Source organism: Oncorhynchus kisutch, linkage group LG3 (assembly GCF_002021735.2).
Source record: "Oncorhynchus kisutch isolate 150728-3 linkage group LG3, Okis_V2, whole genome shotgun sequence".
Lineage (NCBI taxonomy): Eukaryota > Metazoa > Chordata > Actinopteri > Salmoniformes > Salmonidae > Oncorhynchus > Oncorhynchus kisutch.
The window spans coordinates 66,045,306-66,067,005 of NC_034176.2; the positions used below are offsets into that span (position 1 = coordinate 66,045,306).

Consider the following 21,700-nt stretch of genomic DNA (forward strand, 5'->3'; position numbering starts at 1 on the left):
TTGTTAGATCCGTTTGATTTGGACAGAACTAGATTCAGGCGGTAACTCATTCTTTGTACGGAAACCATAAGCTACTATAGGCAAGGAGTAACATCATTACCCCCTCATCTGACAACAGATATGTGCAACCACAACTGAATGGTTGGTTTAACTGGAGGGAAACAAGAAATACCAGTGTGTAGTTGAGACAACTTTTCCCCTAAGTGCTTGATTGCATAGGTTCACCTTTTCACTGGCGCCAGAACATTAAAATTGCATGATTGAAGCTTCCAAAGGCGCTTGCTTATATTACATATTTACTAAACTGTTATGTTATCACATTACATGCTGAGTAGCATGTGTAGCATCAAGACTTTCTCCATCCCATGGGCCAGAAGGTCAAAGAGAATTTGAAAACTTCGACCTTCAGGATCTTACAGTAAAAGATGAACTGCACCGCTATAGCAACAGTTGCCAGGGGTTACTCTTAACAGATTTTTGAAAAGTGAGGAAAGCCCTTTTCTGCTCTGAAAGGAAAATAAACGGCTGAAGACAATTTACTTCCAAACTACGGGGAGATCAACAGGACCCCCATATCCAGTGGAGGTTGTCTTTGTTTGAACTTGTCAGTCAGGCGTGAAGGGAGGGGAGGAGGGGGCAGGAGAACTACATGCTGAATGAGCTGCTGGAAATAACAGTTAGCCGAACACTGGCCACTCACACCTACAACAGCACAGTGGAGATGTTTTCATTGAGCATGCAGAGCTTCCTAATGAAGGCCCACTTTTATTCCCTTTGGCCCTGCCAGGGAGGAGGTTATAGGGGTGGAGGTCAGGGCTGTGGTAAAGTCTGGGGTAATGCTCTAGTCTAGAAAGACTTCCTGGGTCTAGGAGGAAAAGAGGAGTGGGAGAACGTGGTTTTACCGATGCATGGTTACCACAGAGAATGAAACTCTTGCGTCATTTCACAGCTGAGATCAACACTAGCTACCTCAGGCATCATTCCACAAGGAGCCCACTGGAATCATAGCAACTGAACTCTTCACTGTGCTTTTCCACTGTACCTTTCTCCATAGACAAGTCATAATATTGTCCAGTACATTAAACAGGTATGTTCACACTCTAGAATTTGGTAGGGAATAGAGAAGTTCGCAGAAACCGCATTTTGCACCCACTAAAAGTTTCAAAAACATGATTTGACCAGTTGCTAATCCCCTTGTTTACAGTTGCAACCTCGGATAACATTTTCCCAGGAAGCCCAATTCCCCATTAAACCACTGGTGAAATCCCCTCAATGATCTCAAACTGTGTTTCAATTAAATGTAAAAAAACAGACTACCCCTTGCTAGTCAGGAAACTCTTGGGTCGGCTATGTTGTGGTGGACTGTCATTACAATTTCTTCACAGGAACCTGGTAAAATTATGTTTGTAGTGTAGCTTGCCACTAAATGGCTCTGAATTCACTATCAGCATGTAGTCAAAGCTATAACCATTTTTGGAGCTAACTAGTGATTTCAAATCTTATCCTGATGTCGACAGCAGATTAGAGGTCGACCGATTATGAGTTTTCAACGCCGATACCGATTATTGGAGGACCAAAAAAGCCGATACAGATAAAAATCGGCCGATTTTGTTTATTTATTTGTAATAATGACAATTACAACAATAAACACTTATTTTAACTTAATGTAATATATCAATAAAATCAATTTAGCCTCAAATAAATAATGAAACATGTTCAATTTGTTTTAAATAATGCAAAAACAAAGTGTTGGAGAAGAAAGTAAAAGTGCAATATGTGCCACGTAAAAAAAGCTAACGTTTAAGTTCCTTGCTCAGAACATGAGAACATATGAAAGCTGGTGGTTCCTTTTAACTTGAGTCTTCAATATTCCAAGGTAAGACGTTTTAGGTTGTAGTTATAGGATTTCTAGGACTATTTCCCTCTATACCATTTGTATTTCATTAACCTTTGACTATTGGATGTTCTTATAGGCACTTTAGTATTGCTAGTAATAGTATAGCTTCCGTCCCTCTCCTCGATTCCTCCCTGGGCTTGAACCAGGAACACAACAGCCACCCTCGAAGCAGCGTTACCCATGCAGAGCAAGGGGAACAACCACTCCAAGTCTAAGAGCGAGTGACGTTTAAAATCTATTAGCGCACATCCCGCTAACTAGCTAGCCATTTCACATCGGTTACACCAGCCTCATCTCGGGAGTTGATCGGCTTGAAATCATAAACAGCGCAATGCTTGACGCACAACGAAGAGCTGCTGGCAAAACGCACGAACGTGCTGTTTGAATGAATGCTTACGAGCCTGCTGCTGCCTACCACCACTCAGTCAGATACTTGTATGCTCAGTCAGATTATATGCAACGCCAGACACGCTTGATAAACCAGTAATATCATCAACCATGTATAGTTAACTAGTGATTATGATTGATAGTTTTTTTATAAGATACGTTTAATACTAGCTAGCAACTTACCTTGGCTTACTGAATTCGCGTAACAGGCATTCTCCTTGTGGAGTGCAACGAGAGGCAGGTGGTTATAGCGTTGGACTAGTTAACTGTAAGGTTGCAAGATTCGATCCCCCGAGCTGACAAGGTGAAAATCTGTCGTTCTGCCCCTGAACGAGGCAGTTAACCCACCGTTCCTAGGCTGTCATTGAAAATAAGAATGTGTTCTTAACTGACTTGCCTAGTTAAATAAAGGTGTACATTAAAAAAATTAAAAATAAAAAAAATCGGCCAAATCGTTGTCCAAAAATACCGGTTTCCGATTGTTATGAAAACTTGAAAATCGGCCCTAATTAATCGGTCGACCTCTACAGCAGATTCATAACATTGCTAACAAACATACATTAAGTGCCTAGCTAGCTAGCATTAGCAATGTTTGGTGGTCAATGAGACAGAGCTACCCAACCAGCTGAACTAGCAAACAATGTATCAAAAGCATAATTTCAGATTTGAAAAGTCCCAAGTATTACTGGTGAACTGTTCTATTATTTAGCCATTGTATAAAATAATGAAAAATTCTAACCAAATTTTTGCTATAGCACTCACTGGTTTCATGAGATTTAAGTGTGAACTTGTCCAAGGAGTCGGATTTGACAACAATTGCTTTCCAATGGAGTGCTGCGATTGGTTGCTGAAAATTCTGCGGTGCGGCTTAGCGAAGGGTCAATTGAGATTTGTCAAAAAAAATAAAAAAATTGTTCCAGGAGCAAAGTCATGGCTTTGAGAAGTTCAATCGGCTTCTTTTCAAAAACACCATTGCCGAAGCAAGCCTTCCAAGGTAGCTCAACTCAAGAGTATCAATTTTAATAGTCACTGAGATAGCATGTGGAGTAAACAGAGTATGAAAGGAAACTTGAGGTCGACCGATTAATTAGGGCCGATTTCAAGTTTTCATAAATCTGTCATATTATTAGTAGATTAGGATAGAAAATACTGAAGTTTCTAAAACTGTTTGAATCATGCCTGTGAATATAACAGAGCTTATGTAGCAGGCAAAACCATTCAGAATTATTATTATTTTTGCCTCTGACTGCTCCCTCAGTTGTCTTTGCCAAGGGATATTTGAAAGGAACTATTTTTCAGTTCCTACCACTTCCACTGGATGTCACCAGTCTTTGGAATTTGGTTGAGGTTATTCATTTCTGCAACGAAGCAGCACATCCTGGAACAACGTTACACTATTGAGAGATGCGCAAGACGTAAAAAGGAGCATGGTTTGTTTACATGCTGTATTGAATACAGATTGCCCCGTCTACAATTTGATCGATTATTAACGTTTAAAAAATACCTAAAGTTGTATTACAAAAGTAGTTTGAAATACTTTGTCAAAGTTTATAGGCAACTTTTGAAATGTTTTGTAGTGACGTTGTGTTTTTGTAAGCTGTTTTTTTCTGGATCAAACGTGCTTCATAAATTGACATTTTGGGTATATGGATGGAATTAATCGGAAAAAAGGACCAATTGTGATGTTTATGGGAGATATTGGACTGCCAACAAAAGAAGCTTGTCAAAGGTAATCCATGTTTTATATTTTATTTCAGTGTTTTGTGTAGTGCCTGCAGGTTTGAAATATGCTACCCTCTTTATTGACATTGTGCTATCATCAGATAATAGCTTCTTAATGCTTTCGCCGAAAAGCTTTTTTAAATCTGACATGTAGACTGGATTCACAACGAGTGTCGCTTTAATTGAGTATCTTACGTGTGATTTAATGAATGTTTGATTTGACATCATTATTTGAATTTGCCACGCTGCATGTCTCCTGTTTTTTCCCCTTGTGGGACGCAAGCGTCCCCAAAGACTCGCATTTCTGTGTTTATTATATTATAATTCATCGATGATTTGATATTTGATAGAGCAGTCTGACTGAGCGGCGGTAGGCAGAAGCAGGCTCGTAAACATTAATTCAAACAGCAATTTACTGCGTTTTGCCAGCAGCTCTTTACAATGCTTGAAGCACAGCGCTGTTTATGACTTCAAGCCTATCAACTCCCAAGATTAGGCTGGCAATACTAAAGTGCCTATAAGAACATCCAATAGTCAAAGGTCTATGTAATACAAATGGTATAGAAAGAAGTAGTCGACACGTCATAATTCCTATAATAACGACATCCTAAAACAAATTACCTGGGAATATTCAAGAATCGTGTTAAAAGGAACCACCAGCGTTCATATGTTCTCATGTTTTGAGCAAGGAACTTAAAAACGTTAGCTTTTATTTTTTATTTTTTACATGGCACATTTTGCACTTTTACTTCCACTGTTTTTGCATTACTTAATAACCTCTTGGTGTTAGGGGGCAGTATTTTCATTTTTGGAGAAAAAAAAAGTTTTTGTCAGGAAAAGATGCTAGAATATGCATATAATTGACAGCTTTGGATAGAAAACACTAACTTTTCCAAAACTGTAAAGATATTGTCTATGAGTATAACAGGACTGATGTTGCAGGTGAAAGCCTGAGAAAAATCCAATCTGGAAAAGCCCCAGGTTTTGAAAGCGCTGCGTTCCAATGACTCCCTATTCAGCTGTGAATGTACCATCAACGAGCTTACGCTTTCTACGTATTCCCCCAAGGTGTCTACAGCATTGTGACGTAGTTTTACGCATTTCTGTTGAAGAATAGCCATAGGCGGCCACATTGCGTAAGTGGTCACATGGTGGCTCAGAGAGATTCTCGCGTAAAATACAGAGGTAGCCATTATTCCAATCCGTCCTAATGAAAAACTAATTGTCCTGACGGATATATTATCTAATAGAAAAGCACCTCGAGGATGGATTCTAAACAACATTTGCCATGTTTCTGTTGATATTAGAGCTAATTTGGAATATTTTTCAGCGTTGTGGTGACCGCAATTTCCGGGCTATTTCTCAGCCAAACGTGAAGAACAATCGGAGCTATTTCGCCTACAAAAATAATATTCTGGGGAAAATGAACTTTGGCTGTCTACCTGGGAGTCTCGTGAGTGAAAACATCCGAAGTTCAAAGGTAAACGATTTAATTGGATTGCTTTTCTGATTTCCGTGACAAGGTTGCCTGCTGCTAGTAAGGCATAATGCTATGCTAGGCTATGATAAACTTCCACAAATGCTTGTCTAGCGTTGGCTGTAAAGCATATTTTGAAAATCTGAGATGACAGGGTGATTAACAAAAGGCTAAGCTGTGTTCCAATATATTTCACTTGTGATTTTCATGAATGGGAATATTTTCTAGGAAGATTTATGTCCATTGCGTTATGCTAATTAGTGTCAGATGATGACACCGGTCCCGTTCACGGGATGGGGTGTCACTAAAGGTTAAACCAAATTGAACATGTTTCATTATTTATTTTGTTTATGCATTATATTAAGATAAAACATTTTTAAAAGTGTTCATTGTTCATTCAGTATTGTTGTAATTGTCATTATTACACACACACACACACAGTTGAAGTCGGAAGTTTACATACACCTTAGCCAAATACATTTAAACTCAGTTTTTCACAATTCCTGACATTTAAACCTAGTAAAAATTCAGTTTTAGGTTAGTTTGAATCACCACTTTATTTTAAGAATGTGAAATGTCAGAATAATAGTAGAGGGAATGACTTATTTCAGCTTTTATTTCTTTCATCACATTCCCAGTGGGTCAGAAGTTTACATGCACTCAATTAGTATTTGGTAGCATTTCCTTTAAATTGTTTAACATTTTGGGTAGCCTTCCACAAGCTTCCCACAATAAATTGGGTGAATTTTGGCCCATTCCTCCTGACAGAGCTGGTGTAACTGAGTCAGGTTTGTAGGCCTCCTTGCTCGCACATGCTTTTTTAGTTCTGCCCTCAAATTCTCTATAGATTGAGGTCAGGGCTTTGTTATGGCCACTCCAATACCTTGACTTTTTGTCCTTAAGCCATTTTGCCATAACTTTGGAAGTATGCTTGGGGTCATTGTCCATTTGGAAGACCCATTTGCGACCAAGCTTTAACTTCCTGACTGATGTCTTGAGATGTTGCTTCAATATATCCACATAATTTTTCTCCTCATGATGCCATCTATTTTGTGAAGTGTACAAGTCCCTCCTGCAGCAAAGCACCCCCACAACATGATGCTGCCACCCCCGTGCTTCACGGTTGGGATGGTGTTCTTCGGCTTGCAAGCCTCCCCCTTTTTACTCCAAACACAACAATGGTCATTATGGACAAACAGTTCTATTTTTGTTTCATCAGACCATAGGACATTTCTCCAAAATGTACAATCTTCGTCCCCATGTGCAGTTGCAAACCGTAGTCTGACTTTTTTTTATGGCAGTTTTGGAGCAGTGGCTTCTTCCTTGCTGAGCAGCCTTTCAGGTTATGTCAATATAGGACTCGTTTTTTTGGTGGATATAGATACCTTGTACCTGTTTCCTCCAACATCTTCACAAGGTCCTTTTCTGTTGTTCTGTGATTGATTTGCACTTTCCCACTAAAGTACATTCATCTCTTGGAGACAGAATGTGCCTCCTTCCTGAGCGGTTTGACAGCTGCTTGGTCCCATGGTGTTTATACTTGTATACTATTTTTTTTTTTTACAGATGAACGTGGTACCTTCATGCATTTGGAAATTGCTCCAAATGATGAACCAGACTTGGTCTGAGTTTGAAGGTAGGCCTTGAAATACATCCACAAATAGACATCCAATTGACTCAAATTATGTCAATTAAAGTTTATAAAGCCATGACATTTTCTGGAATTTTACAAGCTGTTTAACTTCTTGTGGCTGGGGGCAGTATTGAGTAGCTTGGATGAATAAGGTGCCCAGAGTAAACTGCCTGCTACTCAGTCCCAGTTGCTAATATATGCATTTTATTAGTATATTTGGATAGAAAACACTCTGAAGTTTCTAAAACTGTTTGAATGATGTCTGAGTATAACAGAACTCATATGGCAGGCAAAAACCTGAGAGAAAAATCCAACCAGGAAGTGGGAAATCTGAGGTTGGTCGATTTTCAACTCAGTCCCTATTGAAGATAGTGGGATATTGGTCATGTTGCACTTCCTACGGCTTCCACTAGATGTCAACCATCTTTAGAAACTTGTCTGAGGCTTCTACTGTAAAGGAGGGGCTCATAAGGGCTCTGAGTCAGTGGTCTGGCAGAGTACCACAAACTCGTGATGCTCGTTCATGAGAGAGGTAGCTCCCGTTCCATTGCTTTTCTGAAGACAAAGGAATTTTCCGGTTAGAACGTTATTGAAGATTTATGTTAAAAACATCCTAAAGATTGATTCTATACATCGTTTTACATGTTTCTAAGGACTGTAACGGAACTTATTGACATTTTGTCTGCTTTTAGTGAACGCACTTCGTGACTTTGGATTTGTTTACAAAACAACAGTAGCTATTTGGACATAAATGATGGACATTATCGAACAAAACAAACATTTATTGTGGAACTGGGATTCCTGGGAGTGCATTCTGATGAAGATAAGGTAAGAAAGGTAAGTGAATATGCAATGTTATTTCTGACTTTTGTTGACCGCACAATATATATTTTTGGCTTGTTGGGTATCCAAGCGCCGTACTCAGAATATTGCATGGTTTGCTTTTTGAAATCTGACACAGCGGTTTCATTAAAGGCACAGTCAACTTAGTGTATGTAAACGTCAGACCCACTGGAATTGTGATACAGTGAACTATAAGTGAAATAATCTGTCTGTAAACAATTGTCGGAAAAATTACTTGTGTCATGCACAAAGTAGATGTCCTAACTAACTTGCCAAAACTATAGTTTGTTAACAAGAAATTTGTGGAGTGGTTGAAAAACAAGTTTTAGTTACTCCAACCTAAGTGTATGTAAACTTCCGACTTCAACTGCACACACACACAAAATTGGCCAATTAATCGCTATCGGCTTTTTTGGTCATCCAATAAATCGGTATCAGTGTTCAAAAATCATAATTAGGTCGACCTCTAAAGGAAACCTCAGTGCGAGTCTGAACACATCGAAAGAGAGTCCTATGAACGATTGAACTTAATGTTTGAATACATCTTATGCTTGACTATATATGTTGTTGCCTGTAGCATAGGGCCAATGCCCTATTACTGCATATCATTGAATGATTATGACCGTTTGTGTAATACTGTGGGTGTAGGAGACGTGTGTAGTTGATCATAAATCGATAAACATACCTGCAAAGAGCCTGTAGGTTCTTTGGCCTTTGAAAATTTTGCTCCGCACCCCTGAAGAGAGGAGATCTAAGGAGAAGAGACACATTAATAAAGTACAGCCACATCATAGAGAGAAACAAAATGTATAAGATATCCCTCAGAGCACCATCAATTATAGTTATTTGGGTCTGTGTGCCATGAAAGCCAGCCCGTCTAAATAAAAGGTGGCTTTAAAAACACACCAGTGTAGCATTTGGTAAATCGTACGCAGAATGCTGCTCATGCCAAACCAAAATAAAATGTAGCCTACTTTCTATAATTTATACACCGCAGGAGACCCAACACACTGGACCCAGTTTACATTGGAACGAGCCAGGGATTCTCTCCACATTCTGATGCTTATTCTGTAAATCTACAGTACTAATATCCTCAAGCTGCTGGGACTTTGTCTGTGGGGATTTGGAAGACGTGCCTTTAGGACTAGTTACAGAAATCCCATATGGGAGAGATGGATACAGAGACTCCCTCAGATATTATGGACATGTTGACCTACCTGGCAGAGGAAATCTAAAATGTTTTTTTTGTGTGTGTGTGTGTGGGGGGGGGGGGGTCTCTAAATATTTCCTCTTGTGTGCTGCTGGTTCAGGGCTTGTAGAGTAGGCTGGGCGGAGCAGTAAACATAGGTAGGCTGGCTGGCCAGCTCAGGACTGATGAGTTGTAAAGCTGTGTGAGGTCGGGTGTTGGGGCTGGATGAGGAGGCCTTTAACAGTATGAGGTCGACCAACAAATCATCTCTCCCTGCTGCTGATGGTGACCTCCCAGCATTTTGCCGGCACCCTCGTTTAAGAGATGTCGGACAAGTGAGCTACACCTGTGTGTCTGTCTAACTAGGACCCAGACTGTGGAAAGACTAGTCCGTACTGGAATATGATCAGATGCCGACTGTGTGAGAAGTGTGTTATGAATGATTATCTTTCTCACCCAGGATTCAGAGAGCTTAACACACATTCAATTGAGTTAATTCAATAATTGGGGCATGCGTTTTAAGTGGGGACTTCACCCAATGGTTTGTGGAAGCATTTCTGTAATTCACGTACCTTTGCTGATCTCCAGGTCTACAGGGTAATCAATGTTCTTGATCAGTTTCTGACAGCCTCCAGTCTTCTCAAACACAAATCTCTTGAGATGGAGCACCAGCACTGGCGGGAGCTCCTCTAGGGTCACTCTCCGGCTGATCTCAATCTGCAAACACAAGAGAGATGATCAAACTGAGCCAGTGGACTATTGGACACAGTGGCACCACATCAAACAGCTAATATAAACCAGAACAGGATCTCCCAATTTATCCAGGGATTAGACTCTGAACAAAACTAGCACACACTGTCACACAGGCCTACACTAAGAGCCCGCTGTGATCTTTGATCTAGTCACTTGTGAATCACTGGGGTTTTACACCTTCACTGTCAGAACCAGACTGTGACCCCAACTACCAGCAAATTCTAAAACGATATCAAGGTACTGTAACAACTGTCTTGTAAAATAAAAGCTGATGGGGTTGGTAAACAACACAGCTGTCCAACAGATGATGCCCTCACCAGATTTGTCTCCATACAGAGGAAGCAGGCAAGGCACATTTGTCTTCGTATACAGTAGATTTAAAACAATGTGTTTTCACCAGGCAACGCAGCCAGAGAGGACATGAAGCATAAACAATGCTTTAGAGTCCGCACGCACAACACAGCCCTCAGTCTGTTAAGAGAAACAAGGCCAATGGGAAGACAATCTGTTAGAGTCTGACAACTTCAGCCCATTAGAAGGGGCCCATCAAGGGGAGAGTGCATTGTGTACTAGAGAGTGCTGCTGAGCATCCCAAATACTCAGTTGAAAGAAACGAGACACCACAGTAACAAATATTCTCACTGTCTAAAAACTACATTTAAAATAAAATACTTTTAACTGCCAACATTCCCACATCCTTGTTTCAGATTGCAGAAGAAAAACAAAGAAAATCAATTGAGGTTTTCAAAGCAGCATTCAAGTTTGGATCAACATACTTTAACTAATTACATGTTGGGGGAAAAAATGTTGGGGGAAAAAACCAAGCGACTGAGCATGAAATCAGAATGACCGATATGCCAACACATCCAAGACTTGTAATTGTTTAGTAATAGCATAGGTGTACTGTGTGTAAGATCCTTACCTCCTGCTTGGTTTTAGTGGTGTAGCCCTGAACGGACTCCCGTGCCACCAGGGTCTCCAGGGCCTCCTGAACGGTGCGGATCTTCTCTGACTGGATGTCCAGCTGCAGGGTGAAGAAGGGCTGCAGGGTGGCTGACTCCTTAGAGTTCTGCTGGTACACCACCGACCTGCATAGGACAGAAAGACAAATATACCTCACTTCAGACAATGAAATACAGTAATGGGTTTTGAGTGTGTCTCAACGACATCTTGACCTCAGAAAACAGCATCACAGCTTTGAAGGAAAGTGGATGGGTCATACTAGTGATTCTCTCTACAAATCTCTCCAAACAACACCTTCATGAATCATCTCCTCTCCTTGGCAGAAACTGATCCAAAATGTTCAAATGGCAAAAACAACACCAACATTCATATAATCTCTTTAAAATGGTGAAAATAATTTCAAACTTGCTCCAATGATTGCTCTCAGCCAAACTAATTACCCAGGCTCGAGTAGCTGAAAACGTGACTGTAGCTGGGTATGCATAGTTCAACCCAGACCTTCCTGAAGGTCTGCCCTTATGTTCCATTTACTTTTACTACTGATTCGGAGAAAAATTATCCCCTGAAGTGATCTGTAACCCAGTCAGGCCAGGCGTGTGCCATAACAGAACCTCAGAGAGCACGTCATTTGGCCCAGTCACACCCTCATAGGTCCTACACTTTCAAAGTTGTTTTGTGATTCTTTCTTTGCGAGTGTGCCCCCCCACACCTGGCTGTCCAGGCCACCAACCACAGGCCGGGCCACAATGGCTGTTATTCTAAAGAGAACTTCTGGAGCAGAGAAAGCCCAGAGCCAGCTGGTGGCAGGCCTGTTTGAGATGGCATTCTCAGCTGAGGTTGGAGCTGGGGGCCAGAGGCAGTGCCAGGGCAGCCAGCCCAAGAGGGCCCAGATAAAGATGGTACTATACTCTCTCAGTTCTCCTGTTATACCAGGCAACTGCGCCACAGCCAATAAAAAGAAGGGCAAGGACATCACTGGTGCCACAGTTCTACTGCTGGGCTTTAAGAAAAATAAGCTCTGGGCAGGGAGAAAAGAAACTCAGCGGCTGACCATCACTCTGGCTTCATTTGGGAGAAGTCAGGTGTCTAGTGAAGTAGTAAAGGCTTTGGGTACACCAAAACATTGACTTGACTAGATCTTCGTGAACAACAATAAGTTTCCATTTTAAGCAACACCTCACATGTAAAGAAACTATATGTGAGTTTCCTGACACCTCACAAGTCAACACAAGTCATCGGTGTTACCCTACCGGATGTGCCCTCCGAATATGTCAGTGATAGGGGTGCGGACAAAGTCAGCTTGACGGGTAATGGAGGTCTTGTTTCGGGGGCCCACTTGCTCCCATTCGTCCTCGCTCCCCTCCTCCTTATCAGCAGCAGCATCATCCACACCTGACTGGGACTCTGGGCCATTGGGTGTGGGGGCTTCTGATCAAGACAGGAGAAGAGACAACTGATTTAGAACCACACCCAATGGCAATCATAGAGCAGATACACCTTGAGCAGTGAGGCCAAAGAACATAAGGAAATTATGTGAAATGAACAGGGACTAGATCAGTTCAGAAGCAGAGAGTACGTGTAAACAGATAACCGTATGACCTCATGCATCAGATTTAGACCACTGCACTACTTACTCTCTTCCTGAGGGGAGATTAGCTTTTTCAAAGCCAGCATCTCCTCATGCAGTCCGTTGAGGGTGAAACCCAGGTACTCCTCCGCATCCTCCTGTCGACCCTGACAGAGAACGCACAACCATCAGCACTAATGAGACCCCGGTGCCAAGAGAGCCTGCGCTCTAATGAAACACCACTGACTCAGCAGACACAGGTCCTGTCCACTGTTACTGAGCTTCAGGACAGGACAGGTGAGATACAATCTAAACCACATAGGGAATAACTGAGTCAGGAGCTAACTACCTCATTCCATTTGGAATGGCTTTTTTAATTGCACCTTATCTGGTTATGAAATCAGTAATGAGTCAGCATGTCTCATGCTCCAACAGATGGATATTTGTACATGTATCCATGTACTGTACCATCAGACAGGTACAGACTGAATGTCTCTGGTGCATAGACTCAAGTGTACTGATGAGAATGTGGAATTTTACATAAAACCAGTGTCAGGAAACAGGTGATACAAAGTGTTTCAGTTTATTTGCTCCAAGTCCCTGAACACCTGAAAGTGTGGAATGTCTGGATGGTTCAACATTCTAAATAAAAACCCGGCAGAAATGTAAAGAACAAATCATTTTTTATTGATGTTATTGATAGTAAGGCCGGGCGATACGGCCTAAAAAAATAATCACCTTTAGATTATTATTTTAAAAACTTCTCGGCAATTCAAGATATACATCTCAATATGGTTTCCTTTCATTCACTTTGTTGTCCAATTAAAAGGTCAAATGCACTGCATTCAGTGCAAACAGTCTGCAATAATCTAATCCAGGGCTTGTAACCTTATACCTACACTAAATATATAAGACCCACTAATTAATTATTTTATCAAAATTGTTTGACCTGCTTTTTGTTGTTGTTTGTTGCAATAATCACTGATCTGGCTTTTAAGTCTATGAAAATAACCTGTGTTACAAATTTAACCAGAACCATGTATAATGCACATTCAATAATAATGACGAACTTGTAGCAAGCATTATAGAAAATGAACACAGGTCTCAATCAGTCAAGCAAAAGCGCTAGTGAGTAGCCAGCTAATCTTTAGATTTCAAGTTTAGCCAACTTGGGCCTATTTGCAGGCTAACAAGGTAAAACAGTTAAATTGTTATGAACACACCATTTTGTCTGTCTCCAACTGTCTGAAAAGCATGCAAGCCGGTCCACTTGGTTCAGATGTTGAAATCATGCAGCCAACCTTATTTCTCATAATTCCTTATATTTGTGTTTTATGCTTATTGCACATTTATAAAACACAGAATAGACAGCTAGTATAACAGTCTTTGGCTAAAATGCTGAGCATTAATTTTCCAGAACCAATGTTCATTGATATTCCTGTTTTAGTAGTGTCCGCTCTGCGAGCAACTTGAGTTGACAGAAAAAGGGAATCGTTAGAAAGGTTGACTTCCTCTAATACAGTAAAATAATGTCACAATGTGTTTCAGAGTCCATATGACCCATTCTTTGGACCAAACCACAAATGGAAGTTGAAGCCACTTGTCAAGAGAGGAAGTGATCTCTCATCTTTGTTGTTGTGAGTGGCTGAGGGAGGGGCTTGGTGTGTGTGTGTGTAAATGGGAGCAAAGGAAAACATGACAAGCAGACATAAAAAGATTTGTTACGATATTCCGCTCTAAAACATTCAAATGAAATCAATACAATGGATGCCCAATGGTTTTACCTTCTCCGAGAGACTCGACTTGATGAGGGTGAGGAGTCTGTAGATGTAGTTGGGTTCAAAAGGAGCACCTGGTCGAATGTCTTTTATTATCTTTTCACCAGCAGCTACGGAAAAAGCAACAAGGAACACATCAGATGAACATCAACAGGAAATAAAAGAAACTCCAGCTCTTTTAGAAGATGCTGACAGACAGCTTACCTTGCTGCTTGGCTTTGGATGGCACAGGCATATTGTTGAACTCATTGACAAGCCTTACACTGGAGGGAGTGGAACAAGGTCAGGGAGTTGTAATTAGCAAAGGAAGTACACACCCAACCCAATGCAGTGAGCACACATTTAACACCTACTCTCAATACCCGTAACACAGTTTTACCAATTTAGCTCAGGCAGGAATTTGTCATCGCTGCTTATTTGCACACAAACAAGACCTCCATTGATTGTGAGATCTGACTTTTAAAAAACAGCCAGTCAGCTCCCAGGGAGAGAGGCTACTTACAAGTTGTCCATCATGGGTGTGGAAGTACAGGGTCTCTGGGTGTCATTGAACAGGGGAATGGACTTAAACAGGTGATACATGGGGGGGCAAGCAATCAGGGCCTGCAATGTCTTGGGGGTGGCAGTCAAGGGTAAAATCACCTAATTGGAACACTAAATACAGACATTTAATGTAACTTTGTTTATGACATGGTGTGATTAAAGCATTTCGCATGCAGCTGAGAAAAGGATACAGCGTTGATATAGCACCAGTTTCCCCTGTTGATCAGTCCTCTTGGTTGCAAAGACACTGGTTTGTGTATCAACTTCACATTCTCAATTAATTCTGGGGATTCAAACAAGTGCACATGATTTTGAACACAAATCCCTTACTAAATCAAACAAAAAGTTAGAAGTTAGTTTGTAAACCTCAGGCAAAAAAAAGAAGAAGTTTTTACTCCATACTGTGCTATATAGACTGTGTCCCTTCTACCAACTCTGCATCATGACAGTGGCACACAAGGCTGGTTTGTCAGAACAAGGAGATACTGTGCCACGCCTAGGAAGGAAGACTGTCACTGGCAACACAGCTTCCATGGTAACGTGGACAGACATTCCAACAAAGAAAATATAATAAAACAATAGTACATAATCACAATTTGAAAAAAATGGGTTATAAATCGGCAATATTGTTTTGATAGTTCCGCCTACGTACATAGCATATTATGAACAACCTCCAAATTACAGAAACATTGTTTTTATAGATAACGGGTTTGCTAAAAATGAATCAGGTCATTCCAGAAGAGAAATATAGTTTGGCTAAACAGTAAATGCACACTCCAGATAAAATCCAGTCCAGAGATAAGATAGTATACGGGGTTGTAATCAAAATGAGACGTGGTAGCGGTGACACCAGGGTCCTATAAATAGCTTCCTGTTAATTTCCTGACAGAAGCGTGAAAGTCTGAGCACTGTATTGTGGGTACAAAATAAGCTTTTCTACTGGACAGTGAAGGAAACCACGTGGAGCCTGGTTGAATTATTTACAGCCGTTGAGCACAGGAAACCATCAGGTTTATCTAGACAGAAGCACATTAGGCTGCCCATAACCCCTCTCTCTCATAAATACTTCATACGGGTGCCGAATAGATGAAAAATCCAAGTTTACTAAAAGGATGACAGAAATCTAGTGTCAACCACAATTTACAAGGAGGCTTAAGTAACCCACTGAGATAAGGCCTCTCTGTATATTTCCTCCAGACACAGGACTATATCCATGAGGCCTGAGGAATCCCAGGGTCATAGCACTGAGTGAGACAAGCAATAATCCCATCAAGACAATAACCACACATTACCCAGACATGGCAATCCTCCCTGTCACAGGCTGTTTAAAACCGCCAGTGTACCCTGTGTGGTCCCAACACCTGGAGGCTGTTGTTGGGAAGTGAGTAATCAGGATATGATCCTACATATCCCATTTAATTAGGCAGCTTACAAGATCAACTCATTATGCAACCTTAGAATGTTATTTTATATTCTGTGTGTGTGTTACGAGAAAGGGGTGAGATCTATCCTGCTCTAGTCTACTGCATCTGAAAATCCATAAGGTTGATGTCATGGTAATGGAATTAATTAGTGCTGCTCATACATTATTGGTAAAGCAGTAGCTCCAGCCCACCCTCTGCCTGTATTCTCATGAATGCAGTTTGGAATAGAGGCCTTCAACATGTATTAGTATTACTGCTATATACAATGACTGACGCCAGCAAGGCCACTTGGCTACATGGGAGTCTCCCTGGGGTCACATGGCCTGACATTCATTCCCCAGCTCTATTCATTGGAGCATTATTGGGGAAAATAGGGTGGTGAGGTAAAGCATATCATGGAGATGTGTCATAGCAATCTGGGCCTTCCCAAGCATTGAGTGTTAGCACCATCTGGTGCTCATGTGTATCAGTCTAACTAAATGTCCCAATGTTGACACCAAGTGGACGGTAGGGTGTACTTCAGCACATGCATACAGAACATTTAATGTGCACAAATGAATTACTATTATAATAATCAATGGGTATAATTTTGTCAACACACTCTAGGACTGACCACAATTACTCAACTGGTGAATAGGCTGTTGGACAACCGAGATTTGTTTTAGTTGAGCAGTAGCAAATATATGCCACACGAGACACCCGTCTTATCCGCGGCCATCTCAGTGAACTAATCCATTGCGGATGCCGCGGGAATGGCACAGTCCAAGAAGGCGAGTGTGGCTGCACAATGCACGTCTCTCTCCATAATGCGCTCCTGGTAATTTGTGCACATTCATTGTTTCATAACTTTATTGTGTGAATTGTTTGCTTTTGATTGTTAGTGTCTATCAATTCCCCATTACATATATCACCAGTAGTACACATACGGCTAATTCCTAATCTATAATGTGTGTTTGGTTACAGTAAAGTCTTAATGCATTCAATATTATTATTATTATTCCAGTCTTTTACTGTTTTCACTGTCAGAGTGGACATGTTATTTGCAGAGCGCACAACCTATGCTACACCTGTGAGAAACAAGTTTTGGTTTATTTCATTGTCAATTTAGTCGTTGTCTTTTGTTTGGAGCGCTCCTGTCAATGTTGAGAAAGGATGCGCACCTGATTATGCATAGAAGTAGGCCTCTAGGCTACCTGGCCTGCGCGCAAATGTAGGAATATAAATGTGCCCATTTGGGGATCTGATAGTATTTCTGATTTTCTTAACGCACCACCACTAATGAGTCGTGGAGCTTCTCAAAGTAATGTTTTCTTCATTTCAAACAGCAAGCAAACAGAGTCTGTTTTTACATCCATTGAGAATGAGAAACCATTGTCAATGTATTTGAAAAATTATAAATGTCATACTCTGATCCGTCATAAAATAGGCCTACCTGATTACTTCCTATCCCTAGCACAAATAGCCTACAGCTGTGTGTCCAGAGTTCACTGGCAAGGGAAACTGAGGGCCCAGAATATTTTATACAATGTTGCAAGGAGCTTCAGGCTGGACTCAAGTTAATAGCTGATACAACATTTCAAGTTCGTTACAGACAGGCCATGCGTAGACAACGTGATTTAAAATCAGGATATCTACTACCTGTTGGATGCATTGTTTTCATTTGTTGGCTTTATAGGCTATTTTTACATAGTTACTTTTAGGTTTGTATCATTTTGATTTACATTTTTGATTAACCACATGACAATGATTTTGAGAACCGAAGATATTATTCTAAATTAAACGAAACTGTTCCACAAAAATAAATTGGCATTCCACATGAGAAAGGTTGCAGAAACACCTTATGTAGCCTATTGCTGGCATCTTCAGGAGAGTAATGGCAGAATCTGCAAAAGCCAGTAGGAGCGGGGGGAGGATGTTCAGGACAGGTTAAGATTTATGTCTTCTGGCTCCCTGGGGCCATGTGTTTTATTTAATCAAACAGTGAGCTTAAAGCATCAGATAAAAGTATCTATATGTGCATTGAGTTTATTAAAACACACAGGGTGTGTCTATATATGGAAAAATAAACTTTAAAAATGTAGACCAATCGATCGGTTGAAAGAACATGACTTTCGGTCAACCATGATTATTTATATATATATATATATTTTTTTTTTTTGTGGTCGGGGGCAGCCCTAACACACTCCAAAGGAAATAAGGGTTAACCGGTGAGCTCTACTTCCTCACACTGTGGGGCTATCTGTGAGCACACTACCTGCAAGTTTAGGGGCCATGGGATCCTCTGATACATGGACAGGGCTTTCCTTCACCTCCCCAGCCTTCTCATGCTGCTCCACAGCAGCCAGGGAGGGAGCCACGACCTCCACCACATTCTTCACCTCCACATAGGCCTGAGGGCTTCCAGGCAGAGGCTTGGAGTTGTGGAAGAGGCTAGCCCAGGATTTGAGGGGGTTAGCAGCGGGCGCAGCCGGAGGGGCAGACGACTTAGGCTGCTCTGCCACCGCCGGCTGGGCCTCAGAGTCTGGGGAGGAAGCAGGCTCCACTGAGGGAGCTGGGGACTGCTGCTGGGGCTGCTCCAACATCTCAGAGGCCTCCTTGTGTCTGTCTGCACTGATGCCAGCATGGGGCTCAGCCAGCCCATTAGCCACCCCACTGTCCCTAGTCTCCTCCTCTTCTTCAGTAGTAGCAGTAGCAATGGTGGCAGGAGGGCTGGCCACAGCAACCGAGGGGGGAGGAGGGGAGGTGGGGCAGGGGCTGTGCCCACCGCTGCCCAGCAGTTCAGGGCTCTCTGGAGCCATGTTCTCAGGCTGCTGCTTTGCAGTTCTGCCTCCCTCTGCCACCCCACTGCTCTGAGAGGAGGAGGAAGAAGAAGAGGAGGAGGCTGCGTCTTTACCATCTGATAAAGAGGCAGCTCCACTCGTGAAGTCTAAAGACGATTCATCAGGGCTATCACAAGTCCTCTGATTCGCTGCTGCCGTAGCGACAGGGGCTGAGGTGGAAAGTCCACCCCCTGACAACCCCTTACCAACCATGTCCTGCGAACCGAGGTGAGGGCCGCTAAGAACATGTCCATTCACCAACCCCTTTCCAGGAGGCCCGTCCACTCCCATGCCACCGCTATTGGGACCTGAGCCCTCCAAGTAGTTGTAGTATCCTGGCGGGCGCTTTTTCTTTTTCTTCCTCTCCCGCTGGCCCAGGCTGCCCGGGCCCCCGTCCCCATCCTGGCAGTTCTGATTGCCATCCATGGCAGAGGGCTCAGAGTCTGGGCCATCAGGTCCGTCCGGGCCGTCGGGTTCGTCCAGTGAGTTGTATTGTGCTCCGTCTGGGACGTCTGCTGCCGGAGAGAGGGCTGTGGCTGTCTGCGGGACCTTCTGAGACGGCTGGCATCCCAGGATGAACTCTGGAGCCTGGGGGTTCAGAGTGCTGGACACCTTGAAGAGAGGATCCTTCACTCCCACAGGCTCCAAGTCCATCACCTCGTCCACACCAAACTCTATGCGCTGGTAGTCTTCGCCTGCAGAGGAGGATATGTCAGTCAGCTTGGGAACATAAGGCACTACAGTTCTGCCCTGAAGACAAAGGTTCATAAGGTTTACACAACACAAAATACTGTTTTGACCAATTATTCGTCATTACTACTTGGCCAATATCTGGCATCCAAAACAAAATTGGCATCATGAAATACACAACAATTAACAACTTTATTAACTGCCACAAACTCAATTGAATATATCAAACACTGACCTTGAGTACTACACAAATAAAAAGTATCAAGCAATGAAGAGTAAGTTCAATATCGTTTAGATTTAACAAGTTTCTAACATTTCAAATTGAAAGATAGGCAGTGAGAGAAACAGCTGAAGGTGAACATGAGGAAAACGTTAGTAAATTCAGATCATCCCAACACTGAAAATGCCAAGGCCAGGCTATATAAGACACGACTGGTCATCCATACAAACCAGACACCGGAAACCCTAAGGGGGAATGTAAGGTATGGTTAGAGTACGGTCGAGATTCGCTCGTCTGTGGATTAGAGTGTCCTTTGTTAGTGTTTTTACCAAAGGGATTTCATTCCAAAGTCATAATGATGAATTGAGAGTGATAAACCCTAGCAAAACAAAATACCTATTGTAATTGTTAGCTTCCATATAAGACCATTACTATGCCCTTATAAGTCCAATAAAAAAGGGTTCTCTCAATCCATCCAGTTAAGTGACGGAGGGGGTATACAAATCAATCACAAGTCAACTTAAAGCACTGCTACGGTGCCAATGTGTTTAATGCAATAGAGAAGAGATATTTAACGGCATCTAAGCATGCAAAGCCTCACAGATCGTACGGACAAGAATGAGTGTAAATAGGGGCAAGGTTTAGAAAGCCACAAGTTTTTAAGATCTGGGTTTGAGTGCTTCAGCAACAAGTAATAAGCACAGTGTCGGACCCAAAACTCACCGCAAACCTGCCGTCTCATAGACTCCGTAATGTAAGGCACAGCAGGAGTGCAGTAACTTCCTGAATAATTCATACAAATCAGAGTAAAAATCAAGTGTTATGAGCAGGGGAGGGGTATGGTTGACAGACTTTGTAACTTGGTGGCTCCAAAATCCCTGTTCTGCAGGTATGTTTGGACATATTTTTACAAGTAAAATCTTATCTTAAAACAATGTCAATTCAGACTTAAACTGTCACTCTCTTACATGCAGTTCAGTCAGGTAGGTCTGGATCCAACTAGCACAGACGGGTGGGCGTATGTTTGACTTTGGTCATAACCATTACATCATGTGGGGGGGGGGGGGGGGGGGGGGCAAGAGTGAGGTCAACCCAGAGAGCACTGGCCGTCCTCATGCGGATGACGTTCGGAATGTCTACAAGACGAACTTAAATAAATCAGAGCGATCCAGTAGACGTTCTTACCTGAAGACTGACTGACGCAGGAGACTTTGTCATTGAAGGGGGGAAGCTGTCAAAGAGCAGAGAGATTAGATTACAAATTAAAAAGACACTTCTAGTTAAAGTAAATAATCAAACAGTGTTAACCTCAGACCACGACTGTTGTCAGTCTGGGCCTTCCTGCTTGATGTGAATCATATCTGTGTAATGTGCACTTCGGAGGGGGGTAGAAGACAGTATTGGTGATAAAAACATGTTATTTTGTGCTGTCTTATATTGTTCACACTCACTAAACTGAGAACATGAGAAATAAACCATTGTCTTCTGTGTTTTAGACAATGACAGAGTAAATACACACACTGGACTAAATCTAGAAACTCAGCGGTTCTTGGTGTTAATGAGCTTCCAAAAGGCCATTCTTAAGAATGACCCAGTTAACATTAAGAGCCACCGGCACTCCAACACTTAACACCATAGACTATATGTTGTCAAAACAGCCATGAGCTGGAGTAAACATATGTGAATAAATGTTTCATTCAAAACTCATCGTCTTACCTCAACATAACATCGTGGAGTCACGAAGAACTGATTGATCTCATCAGGGCTGAACTCCCCGAAGATGTACTACAGAGAG

The 21,700-nt window shown here is 42.0% G+C and overlaps 1 protein-coding gene across 2 annotated transcripts in view; it reads right to left on the reverse strand.

Moving 5' to 3' along the window:
• LOC109887683 (ubiquitin carboxyl-terminal hydrolase 10) overlaps window positions 1–21,700 on the reverse strand; it is a 38,111-nt gene that overhangs the window by 4,040 nt on the left and 12,371 nt on the right. The window contains exons 2-14 of one of the 2 annotated variants that reach the window (XM_020478998.2): window positions 21,622–21,690; window positions 21,091–21,136; window positions 20,629–20,688; window positions 18,431–19,690; window positions 14,944–15,035; window positions 14,712–14,821; window positions 14,414–14,472; window positions 14,216–14,319; window positions 12,499–12,598; window positions 12,115–12,292; window positions 10,824–10,989; window positions 9,721–9,865; window positions 8,645–8,710 (exon numbers count right to left, since the gene is read on the reverse strand). In XM_020478998.2, coding sequence (XP_020334587.1) covers window positions 8,645–8,710; window positions 9,721–9,865; window positions 10,824–10,989; window positions 12,115–12,292; window positions 12,499–12,598; window positions 14,216–14,319; window positions 14,414–14,472; window positions 14,712–14,821; window positions 14,944–15,035; window positions 18,431–19,690; window positions 20,629–20,688; window positions 21,091–21,136; window positions 21,622–21,690 — 2,455 coding nt within the window. The remainder of the gene's footprint in view (window positions 1–8,644; window positions 8,711–9,720; window positions 9,866–10,823; window positions 10,990–12,114; window positions 12,293–12,498; window positions 12,599–14,215; window positions 14,320–14,413; window positions 14,473–14,711; window positions 14,822–14,943; window positions 15,036–18,430; window positions 19,691–20,628; window positions 20,689–21,090; window positions 21,137–21,621; window positions 21,691–21,700) is intronic. The other variant, XM_020479002.2, reaches the window with a different exon arrangement.